The following is a 17,722-nucleotide window of genomic DNA, read 5'->3' as shown; positions in this document are numbered from 1 at the left end:
TTTTTTCTAAATGTCTTTGCAATGTGTGTGAAGATATTTCTAAATGTGCAGTGGTGGAAGAAGTACTCACATCATTTTCTGAAGAAAAAGTAGTAATATGGTAATGTGAAATATTCTCAGCAAAATACACTGACAGTATCAAGGCAAAAGTGTTCTATTAGTATAAATATTATACAATAAGAAATTACTGATGCATTAAAATGTAAAAGCAGCATTTTAATGTAGCATGGTGAGGTAACTACTTTACTGGTTAATTTATTTAATAACATTGCATTTCTTTTTACAAAGTGATCTTATGCTCTGTGTAAAACATGTATTTCACTCCTTAACGGTTGTGGAGTAGAAGTATAGAGTAGCACGAAATGTAAATTACTCGAGTGAAGTACAATTGTACTTACAGTACTTGAGTGAATGTATTTTCCATTTGGTGAAATGAATATAAAGGTTGACAGAGAGGAAGGGAAAGTTACATAAAAATGACATGTTTCTACAGGAAGATGTTTTACACACCAAGTTATACAGGTTCTACTCTGAGTTTATAGGCAGCTTTCATTTTATTAAAGGACGAGTTCACATGTCAGGGGGGATTATTACAGCGAGGAAAACCTCTTTCAGTGTTCAAATGGACACCTGACTGTTGTTTTAAGACACACTTGAAAAATTGTGAACCAATCCTTTAAGGTACACCACTAAATATGACTGACTGAAGCACAGTGTTTCATGCTGTTTCATCAGCCTTGTCAGAAAAAAGCAGCACACAATATTTCTCAATCTCATTTATTCCCTACAGTTTTTTTTATTTACAACAAAGAGGTACAACAACATGTGTCATACAAAACCAGTAAAGAAAAACTTTGTCCAAGCCAGAGGAGTCCAAAGTCCATTCATTGTAAGTCTTTTCAGAGTTCAAATAAAATGTACTTCCTTTAAAATACTGAAAGTCTTGTTAGCTTTTTTTGCTCTTCACATCTTCGATTCAGGTGCCATACTGCTCAAGTTCAACAATAAACTGATGAAAGCAGGTTTGGAGCCAGACATTTAGATTTATGGATGTGGAATTTACCAAGAATGATCAGCAGTTGAATTATATAGGTAATATTGCTATCCAACCCACACAATATAACACCAAATACATCAATCAAAGGTTTTAATAATAATAAAAAAGTTAAATATCTTGCTAAATATCTTGTAAAGCTTACAGTACTTATACGTTCTATATATTGAACAAATATATTGTTTGTCATGGACAGTCAGCTCTGAAAAATTTGGTTCTTTGCTTAAGAGTTTGGATTTGTGCATATAAAATTTGGTCAAAATAGTAAGCAAATTAATCAAATAGAATTGCAATTTTCCTTTTTCTTTATTAACAAAAGGATAATATACAAACATTCAGGTAAACAGTAGCAGCACATACAAATCAGATTTAAATAGCATAAATACATGAAGAACATAAAATGAAAATATTAAAAAACAGTTAAATGAATAAAAAACAACAACATATTAACATACTTTTCACCTTTTATTTTTTTTTTTTATCATGTTCAAACCATACAATCATATTCAACCAACACATAAAACTTAAGTATACAAATCGACCAAAAACTGCAGTTTTACAATCACTCCCTTGCTTGGGACGCACCGTACGTCACTCCGGTGACGCTGCAGCTGACCTCTCGCGAGATGAAGCGCAGTTTCCCAGCTACCAGTGTGTGTGCGGTGTGTGTGACAGAGACAAGGAAAGATGGCGACGCAGGAGAGCGAAGCAACTAAAGCTACCGTGAGCAACGGCGAGGTAAAATGAATGACACCTGTATGACCGTGTTTAATTTCTATTGCTAGGGTTTAGGAGAGCGGTGTGTTTGTGTGAGTGTTGAGTGTGTGACCGTTAACGTTTAAACGTGTTACCGTTCGTTACACGAGCCCGAGTGACGTTGTCAGTGCCGGTTGGTTTTTAAAACGACCCCCTCCTGACGACGTGTTGAGAAATCCTGACTGCCAGCGAGCAGATGAGGGGAGCGAGAGCGGCGTTTACGGTTAAATCTCACCTGGAGACACACAATAATACAACCGGTGACAAGATAATTAGTTGACTGAAAGTGTGAGCCGGCTGACTGCTGCAGTGTGTCGGTTAGCTATCACAAGGCCTGAACCTGAACAACGCAGCTTGGGCTCGTCTAACCAGGCCAGTCTGAAGCAGGTCTCACACATATCTTACTCTCTGTTCAATCTTTACACTTGTCTTTTTTTTTTTTTTTTTTCAAAATTTACAACCTTTCCAGGGGGACATTTCAGCTTCAACGCTAATTTTTTAACGCACAAATACCACATAAATTAATAACCTGTCAGTTGTTCTTGTTACAAATGACACGTCAAGTTAGATGAAGCAGTTTAGTAAACGTCCAATTTGGTTAGTAATGTAAATGTCCTCTTAAATCGTTAAAACAATATCTGTTAAAGGGACATTTCTGCTTTTTCCGAGTGACACATGCTAATCACCGTTTACTAGAGGTCAAAGTGAATCATCAGTGTCTGGAGGCAAACTACTGGTCTGCCTTTTCAGTCTAAAAAAATCTCCAATTTGTAATGATACAAAACACTGATATGAAAAAGAAAGGGAATTATGAAGCTGTCAATGGCAAATGTTTGGTATTTTTTACCCAATCAATGACCAAAATGACTAACCAGCAATTTGTCATTCAACTACTTGTTTAAGAACTAACTGTTAATTTTGGTTTTGTTGTCTTTAGTTTCCTTTATAGCAGTAGTAGGCAAATAGCGGCCCCCTGGTGAAAACTAAAGATTTAGATTTTCACAGTTTACATCAAAACTTTAACATATTTTCCTTTATTTTACAAATCTACTGTAGATAACAAAATGAACACAATGCTCCTATAAATCACAGTTATTGTAATATAACCTTGCTAGATCTGATACTGCCCCCACACAAGGAGAGTCATTAAAACCATGGTTGCACTATACTATTCGAACAGTGCATGCTGCTGAAATTAAGTCTAATAAACCTACCAGAAATTAAAGTGTAATGTTTTAATTCTGAACACTGTTTTGATTCCGCTTTAGCCTATAACAGATTTGTTCTTCACAGACACAGGTCATTGGCAGTCCAAACAGAAATGGTGTGTTGATGCCATCATTTTGATAAAAAAATATATTTGCAACATGGGGAAACAGGATTCTTTTTATCATGCAGCAGCAGACATAATATGTTTTTATTTAGAAAGTTAGTCTTTAAGGATTCTGAAAATACCTTTCATGATTCACGGTTAAATGTTGTGAAATGTTTTCTTTTTTGGCTTTATCCTTCAGTAAAATGGATGCTTAGCTCAGTGATTCAAATGTAATGGTAATACACAAGTGGCAGAAACTAGGACAAGGGTACTGCATGTATTAGTGTATCTTTTTTAAAAATAAAATAGCTCTGTCAGGATAAATGCGCTATTTTAGAGGAGACAGTTGGTCTCGAGGCCCACTGGTGCTGAATCATTTGAGAAACGTGTCTGTGGTATTTAATTTAGGGAAACTGCTAAGTGGTTAATAGCCAGATATAAGCAGAGGTGTTGGTTCTGCTCAGTATTGGTGTAGTAAAGTAGCAGCTTCTTGATTTTTATTTCAGATGTTTTCTGAATGTGAAGAGACTTTAGTGTGAACAAATAAGTAGCCTATCTTTATTTTAGCACAGACTGAAAGCATTTTTACGAATTAATAATTGACACACATGCCACAGATATCTTTTTATATCCTTATTTATATGCTTAATATTGCATCGCTTTCTTTTATATCCTTATTTATTTGCTTAATATTGCATTGCTTTCTTTTATATCCTTATTTATTTGCTTAATATTGCATTGCTTTCTTTTATATCCTTATTTATATGCTTAATATTGCATCACTTTCGTCCGGCTGTAGAGGTTACTGTCACTATGTGTAATAAACATTAAAAGAGCAGCCTCCACTTCTCTGTGAACGATTCACTTACCTGAACTTTTTGCCCTCTTCCTGTGACAATCCAGTGTAAAGCATTTACCCTGCACCCTGAGTAGGTGGTTAATTGTTAATCCTTGTTCAAGGTGTGTAAATTTATTATCTCAACCTCGAACAGATAACCTGTTTTCTGTTGTTGAACATATTGGTGATCTGTCTGTGTGACAGTTATTATGTTGATCCCTCCAGGAGACAGAGATCCATGTCTCTCTGATAATAGAGGCGCTTCTATTTTAACACAACAGGACATGGCAGCAAGGATGAAAAGCCCTATTTTGAGCCACTTCACGGCCTTGAAATGTTCTGTTTATGATACCGCAGGGCTAGTGGCTTACCCCAAAACCTTGAAAATTTCACTTCACACTCATTCTCTGCCTGCTTGTCACCCTGAGAAATGATAATAACCTGTTAAACAGAAAACATTTTTTTTTTTACCCTCAAGTGGTAATTGTTTTGCAAAGGCAAACCTCCTGTCTCCCTTGTGTTGGTGACAACGGGGGGAGATTAGATGTTTAGATAGTGAATGAGTCTCATGACTTGGCGTGTGCTTGTCCATTGTGTCATTTGAATAGAATGTGGCTTTGCTGGATGGGTGGGGGGGTAACACGGACACGCTGGAGCTTCGAAGGGTGAAATCACGTTAAAGAGCAAAGTAACGACAGATTACAGATGGTCTTAAAGATGCACGCTGATGGTCACATGAATGTGACCTTAGTAATTTAAACTGGACCTTTAGATTGTGGTAGTTAAATTAGCCAATAGCCTGTCAATATCAGTTTTGACAGATTGATGAATTCAGGTAATATCGTCTGCGTAAAAATTAAACCTAGCTGCCTCTTGTGGTTTTTGTCTATTTCTCAGTTTGCACTGCATTTGTCATGTTTAGGTGCCTTGTAATTTGTAATAATTTGAGGGCTGCAATAAACAATTTTGTTTCATTATTGATTAATCTAATATATTTTTTATTGAAATGTCAGAAAATAGGAAAATATGCCTCAGAGGTTTTCCAGACCTCCAAGTGACGTCTTTATATATATTCAATTTACAATTATATAAAACAGAAAAACAGCAAATCCAGGAACAACAGAAGATTTTGCATGTTTTCTTGATACATTATTTAAAGGATTAATTGATTATTTAAAAATCTGTGTGTTTTTTTGCCAAGCAAACATTACATTGCAGTCGTCCTACTATAAAGTTGTGAAAACAAGCAATTTGTCAGTATTACCTCCCTTCAGCAAATCATGGAGTGACAGATTGATTTGTGTGAATGAAGTGCTTCAAATACAGAAGTCAGGCATAATTAATCAATGATGTGAGGTCACCACATAATAAAAGTCTGCGGTGAATTGTATTTTTGTCACCTCATCTTCACATTTAATCCATAAAAATTGACTGTACACTCTTTATTCTTTATTTGGATCCCTGTTAGCTTTCACAAAGTGGTCTCTGGTCTTCTGAGATCCACACAACAATAGCGACAGTAAAACAAACAACAATTTAAAATCACATTGAGCAATAAATCAAGAAAGAGCAAAACAAGCCGAATATAAAGATCAGACAATGAGTGAAATAACTCTGAAAATGTAGTAAATACAAACTTAACTGTGAAAAACAAAAATTATCAATATAGAAACAAAAAGAAAATAGAAAATGATCAAAAATGTTCCAAAACTGCAATAAATAATAGTAACATCTATGCAGGAGTCGTCAGATTTTGTTTTAGTGACTTTTTTGAAAGATAATCTATATTTGATGTGTCTTATGTTTGTAGGGAACAGAAGCTCTATAGATAACCGTTCTCGTCATACATACAGTTACTATGTACTGTCCTGTATAGATAATAGCATTATATCACCACTTTGCGGTTACAGTAAAGTACAGTGGCTACATCTGACTCACGAGTTCTTGAGTGGCTCTTTTTTTTTTTTTTTTTAATCTGCGGGTGAAATTGTTGTTTAACATACTTCATCACATGTTGCCTTCGCTGCAGAGTTCATCACTGTGACACTTGGACTGAATGTTTGTGTGTATATTTATGGTTTTAGGTGAGCAGTAATGGAACTGCTGCAACAACAGACGGCCAAGCAGTGCAGACAGCTGGAAATGCACAGGACCCTCAGCAGCAGCAGCAGCAGCAACAGCAGCAGCAACAAGCACCTAATGCATGGCAGGTCATTAAAGGAGTCCTCTTCAGGTGCGTCTCTCTCTCTCTTTTTGTCTTTTATAGCTGACTTGACAAGCAGAGAGTCAGCTCAGAGATAAAAGCTTATTCTGACACTGAGGTTTAAAAAAAACAAAACAAAATGCATGATGTGGTGTGTCATGGTGGCATCACAATCAATATAAAAGTAGTGTGATTAATATTTAACACATTTTATCCTGGTTTTAGTGCAGAGAGTGACCGCTCAGCTAAAGTTCACTTAGCTCTTACAAAGTTCACTCTGTGCAGAGTTTCTGTGTTTCTCCATCTGCCATTTTTAACCCAAATTAGGCCTTTTGAAAATATGTTTCTTCATCTTCTTCTGCCCGCATTGTTGCATAAACAAGCCAGACAAATTGTTATTGATGGATTTCCATTTCTGATTTGGTACAGTCACAGGGGAACATTTGTTCTCGCTAGATTTTGGGCGTTGACAAGTGACAGATCTTTTAATAATTCTAGTCTACTTGTTCAGTATGTTGTCCACTGTATTTACGCTGTCATTCACTGTGTGCTGCTTTATATATCAAGACAAAAAAAAAGTATGTTGGCAGCTGTTAGTTGTGGCTTTCAAGTGTTTGTAGGTTCAGTCTTCACGTAGACCTAACAGTTGAATGTTATGTTTAGTGAATTTGGATTACATACAAAACACAGCATGTTTTGAGCTTGTACCAATGAAGTTTATTTTTGAACCCTAATTTGAGTAATAGTTGTTTTTTCCTGCCTAAGGCGAGCAGTTAGAGCCAAATAGCAGCTGCTTATGTAAAGGGAAGGTACATTTATTTGATCATGCTCCATTAACAAGTCTTTGGCATTTTAGCACATTTTAGTATCATGATTTGGAAAAACCATGTGCTGGAAATGTGTAGCATCCTTATTCCCAACAGCTGCAGTGTTCAAAAAGGAGACATGAATGCAATAACAACAAATCATATTACTGCTCAGCTGGTTCACACAAATAAAAATTGCAGAACAGTTCTCTATATATTCCTAAACTGCAGCACTTCGTGTGACTGATTCTGGGATTGGTCCAGGAACAAATGTGGGCTGCAATTTAAAAAAAAAAAAAAAAAAAAAAAAAAAAAAAAAAAAAAAAAAAAATCTTAAGGAAACAATGTCACATTTACAACACCCAAGCTCAGGAAGCAGGTGCTTACAAGAAGCATCTGAAGGCATTCTAAGCTTATTTGTATCCTCGAGTCTGGGTGTTAATTGTTGAAATAAAAGAGAAATGTAAGAATGAATTTGATGCGGTCAGTTTGCTGGACTTTGATTTGATTTGATTTAGTTTGTTACATGAACCACAAGGTCGAGCAGAAAGCATTATGAAGCTCTAGCTTTGCCTTTATAGGCAGAGTTTTTGGTTAAAAAGAGATGAAAATTCAATAAGAATGACAAACCAAGATCTTGTCTAAAGGGAATGTTTTAAGTTGTCATGATTTTTTTTATTTTCATATAGCACAGAAAATGCAAGCACGCAAATGCAGATTAGAATAATAACGGATAAAAAGTCAGTATCAGTTCTTGATATTTTTCTGAATATTTCACAATATTTCATTTGTTGCTACACAGTACTCTGCATTGTTCTTTCACTTCATGTTTGTCTGCCTTGACCTATGACTGATTTATGATGCAAGAAAGGCGCCTAAAGTCAGACTGTAATGCAGCCTGACTGGATACAGTTTAATCAGATTAGCCTTCTTGCGGTTTCACTCTCTTGTGGCAGCTCCTCAGATCTCAAGAGAAAACGCAAAACACTTTTTGAACCTTTTTATGCAAATTTACCCAACATTTGTTCATTCATGTACAAACACATTTAAATATTAATCCAATTCTTCCCCCCAAGTGCTTCCCTCTCTTTTTGTTCTCTTTCTTATTTGTTTTTCCGCACTTATCTTTGACTTTAATTCCTAATATACTAAATCTTTTCACCTTCTCACACGTGTTTCTCCAGAATCTTCATAATCTGGGCGATCAGTAGCTGGTTCCGTCGAGGGCCGTCCACTCCTGACCCCAACACGCCAGCCGGGGCACCCAGAGTACCCAGCAGGAACCTCTTCCCCAAGGACACCCTCATGGTATTACACCTGTCCCTCTTTATAAACACTCAGTCCTTTTATCTGCATGGCCAGATTTTTAATTGAATTGAAGCTGTTCATTCTTCAACACGTCTCATACATGAAGCCCCTGATGTATTTGAACAGAAAGCCAAAGTTAATTCCCCCCGTCACACCAGCTCGCTCGCTCTCCCCTGCGTCTGTAATGTCATAAACACCTTTATTTTCTCACCATGCCTGCAGGACCTGTACGTGTATATCTCCCAGGACGAGGTGTTCTCAGACTTCAACAACACAGATGCCCTGTTCTGGTTCCATAGGGACCTGGTCTATGGAGACTGGAACACGGGGGAGAGCGGCGATGGCTGCTACCAGCAGTATACGGAGATGGACATCCCAGAGGTGAGGATGACTGAGGATGGGGGGGGGGGCGGTGGTGAGAAGGATCAGTTGTTGGTGAACAGATGTTGGGGACAAAGTTAATGAACTTGATGTAAACGTGTATTTATCTGAAACACTCCCTCCTGTTTGGTGTGTGTTTGTAGAACGTGCAGCAGAACGGTTCCCTTTACATACACGTCTACTTCACTAAAAGTGGATTCCACCCAGACCCCAAACGCAAGGGGCAGTATCGCAGACTGGCAACAGTTCATGCAACACGAAGTAAGCACATGTGGTTTGAATTGTTAACTCACAACAGAAGAATAACAATGTCATAATTTCTGTGATCCTTCCAAAATGTTAAACTTGACTTGTTTACTCTTATAGTGCTGAATAAATTCAAGCGCAGAAAGTTTCTGAAGACCAAGAATCTGCTCACAGGAGAGACAGAAGCAGATCCCGAAATGATCAAGGTTGATATTTTTATTTTATTTTTTCATTATTTGGCATTAAGTTAATCAATGATTTGCATAAGAAAGATTTTCCACTTAGCCTGCCAGTTTTGTCTTCATATATTTGATTACAGTGAGCATTTCAAATAATGACCTTGAATATATGATGACATAGATAATGTGGTAATTCTGGAGAGGAGCCATGATCAAAGAATCAAAAACCCATTTAAAACCATTTAATGTAGTTAGTTACGTTTAATAATGGTTCGGTTTGACTTCAATAGAAACTAAAGTTGTTACAGCAGCTAAAACATCAGTTAGTTTCATTAATTCTGACTTTGCAGAGGTTGTTTTGCGGCTCATCTCCGACACCTATAATCAAATGTCTCTCAAATGTCGCAGCGGGCAGAGAGCCACGGTCCAGTGGAGATCATCTCTCATTGGCACCCCAACCTCACCATCAACATGGTAGACGACCACACCGCCTGGGTCAAAGGCTCCGTCCCTCCACCACTAGATCAGCGTAAGTTCCTCCACCCACCTCATCACTGTTTGTTTATAATGCTGTTAATTTTAAAACTACAACAAATGTTAAGTTTCAGATCATGAGTCTTGTTTTCTTTGAAGTTGTTCATGTGTCAAACCATCTTTGACATTTGTCTACCACTAGATGTGAAGTTTGATGCAGTAAGTGGAGACTACTACCCCATTGTGTACTTCAATGACTACTGGAACCTTCAGAAGGACTACTATCCAATCAACGAGACTCTGACGAAGCTGCCGCTGCGCCTCACTTACTGCCCGCTGTCCCTGTGGCGCTGGCAGCTGTACGCTGCGCAGAACGCTCGCTCACCGTGGAACTTCCTGCCGGAGGACACGTACGAGCAGTCTGATGAAGATCAAGATTCAGTCAAGGTAAGAGGTCAAGGGTCACAGAGAATGTAAGTAGAAGTGATGAAATGGGAGTATATTCAGGTGTAGACCCAGGTTTTCTCCCTGTGCCCCCTTTAAGTTGAGCTAATTAATCGACTAGTTGATTGACAGACGATTAATTGGCAACTACATCAGTGCAAAAGCTCTGTCTCCAGGTGGATTTCTGTGAAAAGTGAATTATTTGTTCCGTCAAAGTCCATTTATTTTTACTGCTAGCTCTCTGCCACCACACCTCTGCTTTTTGCTTTGTATATGATTAAACGGCAAGGGAAAGAGATGCTTGTTGTTCCAGACATCAACGCTTGTTCCAGCTTCCCGTGGTTGTATATGCATTGATTTATATGTCTTATTTTCTCCAAAATTATCAAAGGTATGGCTGTTTTATTTAATGTGCACTTATTTCTCTGTAGGGATGGGTACCGGTATTAAACAGGCCCTGGGGCTAAATTATTAAAGACCTAGTATTGATAAGCTCCAACATTACCGGTTCTTTTATTGGTATTTTTTAATGTTTTGGTGTAATTTATTGTCACGCTACAGTCTCTCCTCTGCTCTCTGTGTCGGGCTGAGCTCCTACACACACACACACACACACACACACACACACACACACACACACGGAGTGAAGTCAGTGATCAGCAGAGCACAGGTGAAGTGAAAATAATTTGTTGGTGACAACTACGTTCATTACTGTAAGTGCAATAAAACCTCCAGTACTTTATCAATACACCTGTTCAACAAGCATGAACATGTAAAAAAGTGAAATTTGAATCTGCTTTGACCGCAGTCTCTCATCCACCACTGCTATGTTTTACACAACCACAGCACGCAAGCTCAGCTAATAGTGAATTGTTACGAACAAGCTAAAACAAAAGCTGTCTGTATGTATTCTTAACTGTTTAGATGAGTTTGTCACATATCTTAAAATTTGGCAAATTCTTGTAAACACAGCCGCTGGCTGAGACAAACCAGCTCCCCTTTAGGCCAGCTCCTCCCAGTGAATCATCAGCATCAGAGGGAGGAGGACAGAGGACAGGATGAATGACTGATACTGACTGATGTCTGTGTTCTTCATTCTGTCTAAACTTCTCTCAATATTTTGATGTCAGGAATATTATTTGTTTTATCTACATTTTAAATTTATTTACAGTGAGATATTATTGAGTTTCTCTAGAAATATTTAGTTATATTTTAAATATAAATTAAATTCTAATCCTGTTCTGGATTTATTCTTTTTTAAAATCATTTTGCTTTTTCTTTCTCGCAGTCCATTTTTGTATCAACTATGAAAAAATTTGAATGTTATTACATCTCAGCTGTCCATGAACTTCTATAAAACTTAAAGCACTTCATAATGCAGTGAAAAAACATGTAGCATAAGGTTCATTTCTGCTATTTGGTTACACAGATGTGTTGTGTGATATGTGTTTTTCTTACAGTATATTACACATTGCAGAGTAGCCTATATAGGGGCCCCATTCTTTGTGTTCGCCACTGTATCACAATAGTAATGTATAGATATATGTATATAAACAGCTGGTGTCTCCTGTGGACTCTCTGATCAAACTTAAAGAACCTGTCAGTGTTACCTCTGTACTGAAGTTAAAAACTTTTCTTTGTATAGGTGGCCCTTCTGGAAACCAACCCCTACCTCCTGGGACTCACCATTGTCGTCTCCATTGTGCACAGCATCTTTGAGTTTCTTGCCTTCAAGAATGGTAAGTTCACAACAGCTGGTCTGTGTTCAGAACTAAAATTGTTCCCCTTGTATCTTTTGATGCCCTCAGCTACTCCTCACCTCCCTCTCCTCCTCAGATATCCAGTTTTGGAACAGCAGGCAGTCTTTGGAAGGCCTCTCCGTACGCTCCATCATTTTTGGAGTGTTTCAGTCACTGGTGGTGCTGCTGTACATACTCGACAATGAGACCAACTTTGTGGTGCAGGTCAGCGTCTTCATCGGCCTTCTTATTGACCTGTGGAAAATCACCAAGGTCATGGACGTCAGAGTAAGTCAAAACAACTTTCTTTTTTCATGTATAACAATATTTAACAGTGTTAAATTTTCTGTAGTATATTTGAATACCCTCTTAGCAATGTTTCTTTTGTCTTTTGTGCATCACGTTTTGCATGTGTGCATCTTGTTACCCTGTTTCCACTGTATTCAAGCAACCATCAATTTATATCTTTCTCTAGCTGGACAGAGAGAACAAAATCGCAGGAGTAATCCCAAGATTGGTATTCAAAGACAAGTCAACATATGTCGAGTCTTCAACCAAAGTCTATGACGATGTAAGTCAAACCACAGCTGAGCTGGCCATATGTTTCCCCGTGGAGAAAATAAACATTACTCTGTCGAAATGAATAGAATATTATAGACATGTTTTATACAAGTGGACCAAAAAGGAATATTGAAAATGTATTCTTGTAGTTTCTGATAACAAGTTAACTGTTGCTTCCTTTACTCTGTGCACAGATGGCCTTCAAGTACTTGTCGTGGCTGCTCTACCCTCTGTTTGGCTGCTATGCGGTCTACAGTTTATTGTATGTAGAGCACAAAGGCTGGTACTCATGGGTACTCAGCATGCTCTATGGCTTCTTGTTAACCTTTGGTAAGTTTGTCTGAAGTGTTTATTTACTCTAGTACTCCCGTGTCCTTTTTTGTTTTCTGTTAAACAGAGCAGTATTTTGTGTTAGGTGTTGAAAACTTGAAGGCTGATGTCACACAAACAGGTGGAAGAAGTATTAATACAGCAATGTAAAAATACTCGATTACAAGTAATGCATGCATGAAAAATCCCACTTGAGTATTAGCAGCAAAATGTAGATTAAGTAATAAAGTTAAAGTACTCATTTTGTCCCTCTGACTGACATATTATTATATATGACATCATTAGATTATTAATACTAAAGCATCAGTGTTAGAGCAGCATGTTACTGTTGTAGCTGCTGGAGGTGGAGCTAGTTTGAACTACTAAGTAACTAAAGCTGTCAAATAAATGTAGTGGAGTAGAAAGTACAATAATATTTCCCTCTGAAATGTTATGGAGTAGAAATATACAGTAGCATGAAATGGAAATAGTTAAGTATAGTACAAGTATCTCAGTGTTGTACTTAAGTGCTTGAGTAAATGTTTCCACCACTACAAACAGGACTTCATGTATTTTTACTTATATTTTACTTATAAAAGAAAAAAGGATACAACTATAAATAAAATGGCAAACAATAGAAGAAGAGTTGTTAACCTACTGGAAATAATCTTGTTAATAACCTACAAATCATGATTGATCTTTGAATAGGCCACAAAATTAAAAAACAAATGTACTGGACAGGAATTATAATCAGCACTTTCGAAGCTACTTTACATGGATCCAGAAACATGTAGCATCATATAAATTCAGTAAATCTCAAAAAGATTATCAGCAATTACCACTGACAGCTGTCGGTCTCATTGAGAATCAGTGAAAATGTATCTTTTTCAAGAGACGAGTAGATAACTATGTCAAAAAGTAAATATAAACAATGTGACTTAAGGCTGCTGTTAAATACTCAGATGAATTATATAACAGATTTTGTTAACATGGATAATAATTACAGATGAGGCAGCACGAAGAGACGTTTCTTCATCAAGATAATCGCTCTACTCATTCTTCACCTTTATTCTGTTCCTGTTTTTATTAATCTTACTGTCGTCTCTGTTGACACATCGTGTTTATGCAGGTCTATTTTTTTTAAAGGCCAGAGATATTATCGTCTCTCTTAATTACTCCGTCTCTAAGTGGACACACACACAGCTAATGTTTTCATACTTGCATCATGGTTACGTATCCAATTCCCAATAGTCTCTGCTAATGTGCATTGTATAAATAGACTTTTCATAAGAGCACACTCAGCTATGTCACCTACTGTCGAATTTAATGCCTGTGGTGTAAAATTGTTTATAGGATTGAACTGATCTAACTTCTTTTCTCTCTCTCTCTTTTTTTTTTTTTTTAGGTTTCATTACAATGACGCCGCAGCTATTCATCAACTACAAAATGAAGTCTGTGGCCCACCTCCCATGGAGGATGCTCACCTACAAGGCTCTCAATACCTTTATTGATGACCTGTTTGCCTTTGTCATCAAGATGCCCATGATGTACAGGATAGGATGCCTCAGAGATGGTACGTCTTCCCCGATGTAGATGTTGATATTTTACTTTTTTTTTTTAAATGACTTTACCTGGATCAGGGGGAGTAAATGAATCACCTGAAACAACCAGTGGAAATTAAATATATTCACTTCCTCTGCCATCATTCAAGAGGAGCCATTTTGAGTGTGTAGCTAGATGAAGATGAGCTCAGGTTTGAAGTGTTTTGCTGGAGGTGGTTTCAGATTCCACTCATCTCTCAGCGGCTTAAAGTAGGTGGGCGGTTAAACCAGACAGATTTGTTGTTTGTTTCAAAAAAAGGCTCTCCTCTCTCTCTGGCCTTTGTGTTTTGACTTTAACACACTCGCACTAATGGAAATGTGGATCAGTCACAGCCGAATGTGTGACTCCCTGTAACCACAGAGCAACTGACTGATCACCATCAGCGTTTATGTCTGTCGCTACTCTTCTCATTATATTTAGTCCTCTGACTCCACCTAGTGTCAGCTCACTACATCTTACCCATTTTACTAATGCTCCCACCAGTTTATTAATGAGTTACTGTTTCAGTATAATAGTCATAATGTCCATCATGTCATATTTAGACAACCTACAGAAGTCACATAATTACTGCTTTACTTCTCCTTTATGTCTATGGATCAACAGCAGTTACAGTTTAAAGCTCACACAGACTTAAAGGCAGTTATAAATGTGCACTTTTCCTCACTGGTCAGTGAAGCTCACACAGACGTTCATTCTTGCTGTTATGTTGCTGATAATTGACAGTTTAACTCACAAAGACAAGTATTCACAACAGGTAAATGACATTTTTATTTCTTTGTGGGAACAGTTTTGAAATTCATTCGTAGGTTGGTGATATCATTACCATAGCGTGCCAGTATGTTTACATGCACACACACAAAAAAACCCCAGCTTACTGGGAGAAATTAGGTCATGCCGGTAAATTGATAATGTGTCATCTGGCTACTGTAAAATCTGCACTTAGACCAGTATTGTTTTTTTTGTTTGACTTGTTTGAAGTGATTTGTCCCAACAGCACTACGACATGTAATGATCTTTCCTTTGATCCTGCTGCCCCACTGTCTCAACAATACGTTAGTGTCTGACATTTTTGCACATGTAAAGCCAAAAAAACCCCAAATCTGGTTACATGTATTCATGGCCAAGTAATAGTGTTACTCTAGGAGATATCTAGTTGAGGTTTCTCGTGTACATTATGTTAAATAAATATGTGATAATTATTGACAGTAACTCGCTGAAGCGCATGTTGACACACTAATGTCTTTACATCCAGCGATTTAAGTCTTGCTTGTCCGTTTTGACTTAGATTTGATCACTACAAAGTAGGCTGGTACTTTTTTCTCCTCCTTCTGGCAGTGAGAGTAAAGGGGGGACGCTTGGCTGTGATTGCCTGACACGGGCATGAAGCATGCTCTCATGGGCGCCTGGAATGACAGGCACACAGAGAGGACGTCCCAAAACAGTATGCTTGATAGCCAGTACACCATTGGCTGTAACCTGCTGTTGCGGCTGTAAAACGGTGGTTAAATTGTTTTGAGCAACACACCACCCCAATGAAATGACTCATTTCACGATCAGAATTTGATCCATTCGATCTGATAACATTTGGAAACTCTAGAAGAGCCGCACGATTAATGGCCACATAGTCAGCGTGGGAATGTCGCCCAGTCATGATGAGATATAAAAACTCTGTATAGGGTGAAGTACAGAGAGATTTATCTGGTGATTGGTTTAATCAGCATTGTGTGAACTTGAATGTAACAGACGTTTGTTTATATGTAAAAGTTCTGCAGGTTTAATTGCTCACAGCCATTTAGGGAAAAATGCATTTGAATTGATCTTGTTTCTCATTGGAGTAACATCTGTGTCTTTTCCTGCAGATGTCGTGTTCTTCATCTACCTTTACCAGCGCTGGATCTATCGGGTCGACCCCAACAGGGTCAACGAGTTTGGCACCAGCGGAGTAGACCACATCCCGGACAACACAAACGCAGCCGACGCCGCTCCTGCCGCGGCCGCAGCCGTCACAGACAAACCAGAGGGGGAGAAGAAGAACGATTAAGCGAGACCACGCCCTGATCTGCCTCCCTGGCTTTCACTGCTGGGGCGAAGAGGACTTGTGGAAATTAGGCAGGGAGGGTAGTCGTCGTTTAGCCGTCATGGACGCCGCTACAAAAAAAAAATGCAGTTCAACTGTTCCCTCTGATTTCTGTGTGGATCCACAGAGAATCATATTCAGTGTAGACTTGGTAAATTCTTATTTCTGTTCCCCGCCCATCCCTGCCCTCTCGTTTTGAAGTTCAAGTGAAGTAAAACAAAACGTGATGTACTGTATTCTGTATGATTTCCAGAGAGTAACAATGTCTTGGCGTAGAGGTCGGGAGGGGAACGGGTTGCAGTTATACAACATTTTTTTTTTATATATATATATACAGGGAAGAAAGAGGCCAAGTGCAACTTTTGTTCTTTGTGTAGATTCCTTGTGAATTTTTCTTTTCATTCCATGTGAGCACCGTGTCTCGGATTGCCTGTAAAATGGTGAGTAGTGCTGGAGGAAACTGGAAAGGTCCTGAGCCACGACATAGGGGGGGCGTTGAGAAGGGGAGACGAGATGGATGAACCCTGCAGGACACTACCCACAAGGACAGTGACTACTACCCTCAATTTTAAACAAATGGTTAATGTTCTGAAGTTGAACAGAAAAAATAACAGCCTTGTTGGTATTAATATAAATATATTAATATTGTCAATGACTTAATTTTTGTTTTTCAGTCACCGAAGAATTATTTTGTATGTCTTCAAACTGTACAGAATCTCAGCTTGTCATGTTAATAATACCGATGTCAAAACTGTCTAGCAATAGCTAATTTGTAAGTCTAATTTTATCCCCCCCCCCCTCCCCTCAACTGGATCTCTGATTTTCAAAGTGTTTCACGTTCACACTCCAAACCAGATCACCATGACACACATACACACATACATACACTTACACACACACACACACACACACACACACACACACACACACACACACACACAAACACAAACATACACAAACATACATATGCAGTGGAGACAGTCAGGTGTGTGCTGGGAGAATTACAGTGTCTCTTGTTTTTATTTTGAGTGCTGTAAATCCTGAAACTAAGAGGGTTCCATGTTGGTACATATTAAATTTTGAGCATTCATGTTTATAGTAAAACTTAAGTGTGATTTAAAATGTCTATGCAAAGCTTTTTTTAAATTTGATTTTAACCTCAACTTTTACTTAGTGCACTGAGTTCAAGAACAATATTTTTGCATGAAAGCTTAAATGTTTCACTTTGTGCGAATTGCAGTAAATGCAGTTTAATGTGTGCTTGTGCAGCATGCATGTTATAATGTGTGCAGGCCTTCATGCTTTCACCCTGAGTGCTTGAGTTCAGGCAACTGACGATTATTTTGATTATTCTATCAATTATTTTCTCAATTGTTTTGTTTGTGAAATGTCAAAAAATTGTGAAAAATGCCCCTAAGTTTCCCCGAGCC

At 38.0% G+C, this 17,722-nt stretch overlaps 1 protein-coding gene across 1 annotated transcript; it reads left to right on the top strand.

The window, feature by feature from the left end:
- Window positions 1-1,641: 1,641 nt before the first annotated feature.
- Window positions 1,642-17,414, top strand: clptm1 (CLPTM1 regulator of GABA type A receptor forward trafficking). Its single transcript, XM_067594810.1, has 14 exons — window positions 1,642-1,792; window positions 6,048-6,196; window positions 8,157-8,280; window positions 8,503-8,661; window positions 8,805-8,922; window positions 9,028-9,113; window positions 9,495-9,615; window positions 9,763-10,007; window positions 11,650-11,743; window positions 11,841-12,031; window positions 12,219-12,314; window positions 12,499-12,634; window positions 14,019-14,186; window positions 16,075-17,414. Exons 1-14 carry the CDS (start codon window positions 1,742-1,744, stop codon window positions 16,254-16,256), a joined length of 1,920 nt encoding a protein of 639 aa, XP_067450911.1. The 5' UTR covers window positions 1,642-1,741; the 3' UTR covers window positions 16,257-17,414.
- The last annotated feature ends 308 nt before the right edge of the window (window positions 17,415-17,722 follow it).

Source organism: Thunnus thynnus, chromosome 7 (assembly GCF_963924715.1).
Source record: "Thunnus thynnus chromosome 7, fThuThy2.1, whole genome shotgun sequence".
Classification (NCBI taxonomy): domain Eukaryota; kingdom Metazoa; phylum Chordata; class Actinopteri; order Scombriformes; family Scombridae; genus Thunnus; species Thunnus thynnus.
This window is presented reverse-complemented; position numbering and strand designations above follow the sequence as displayed.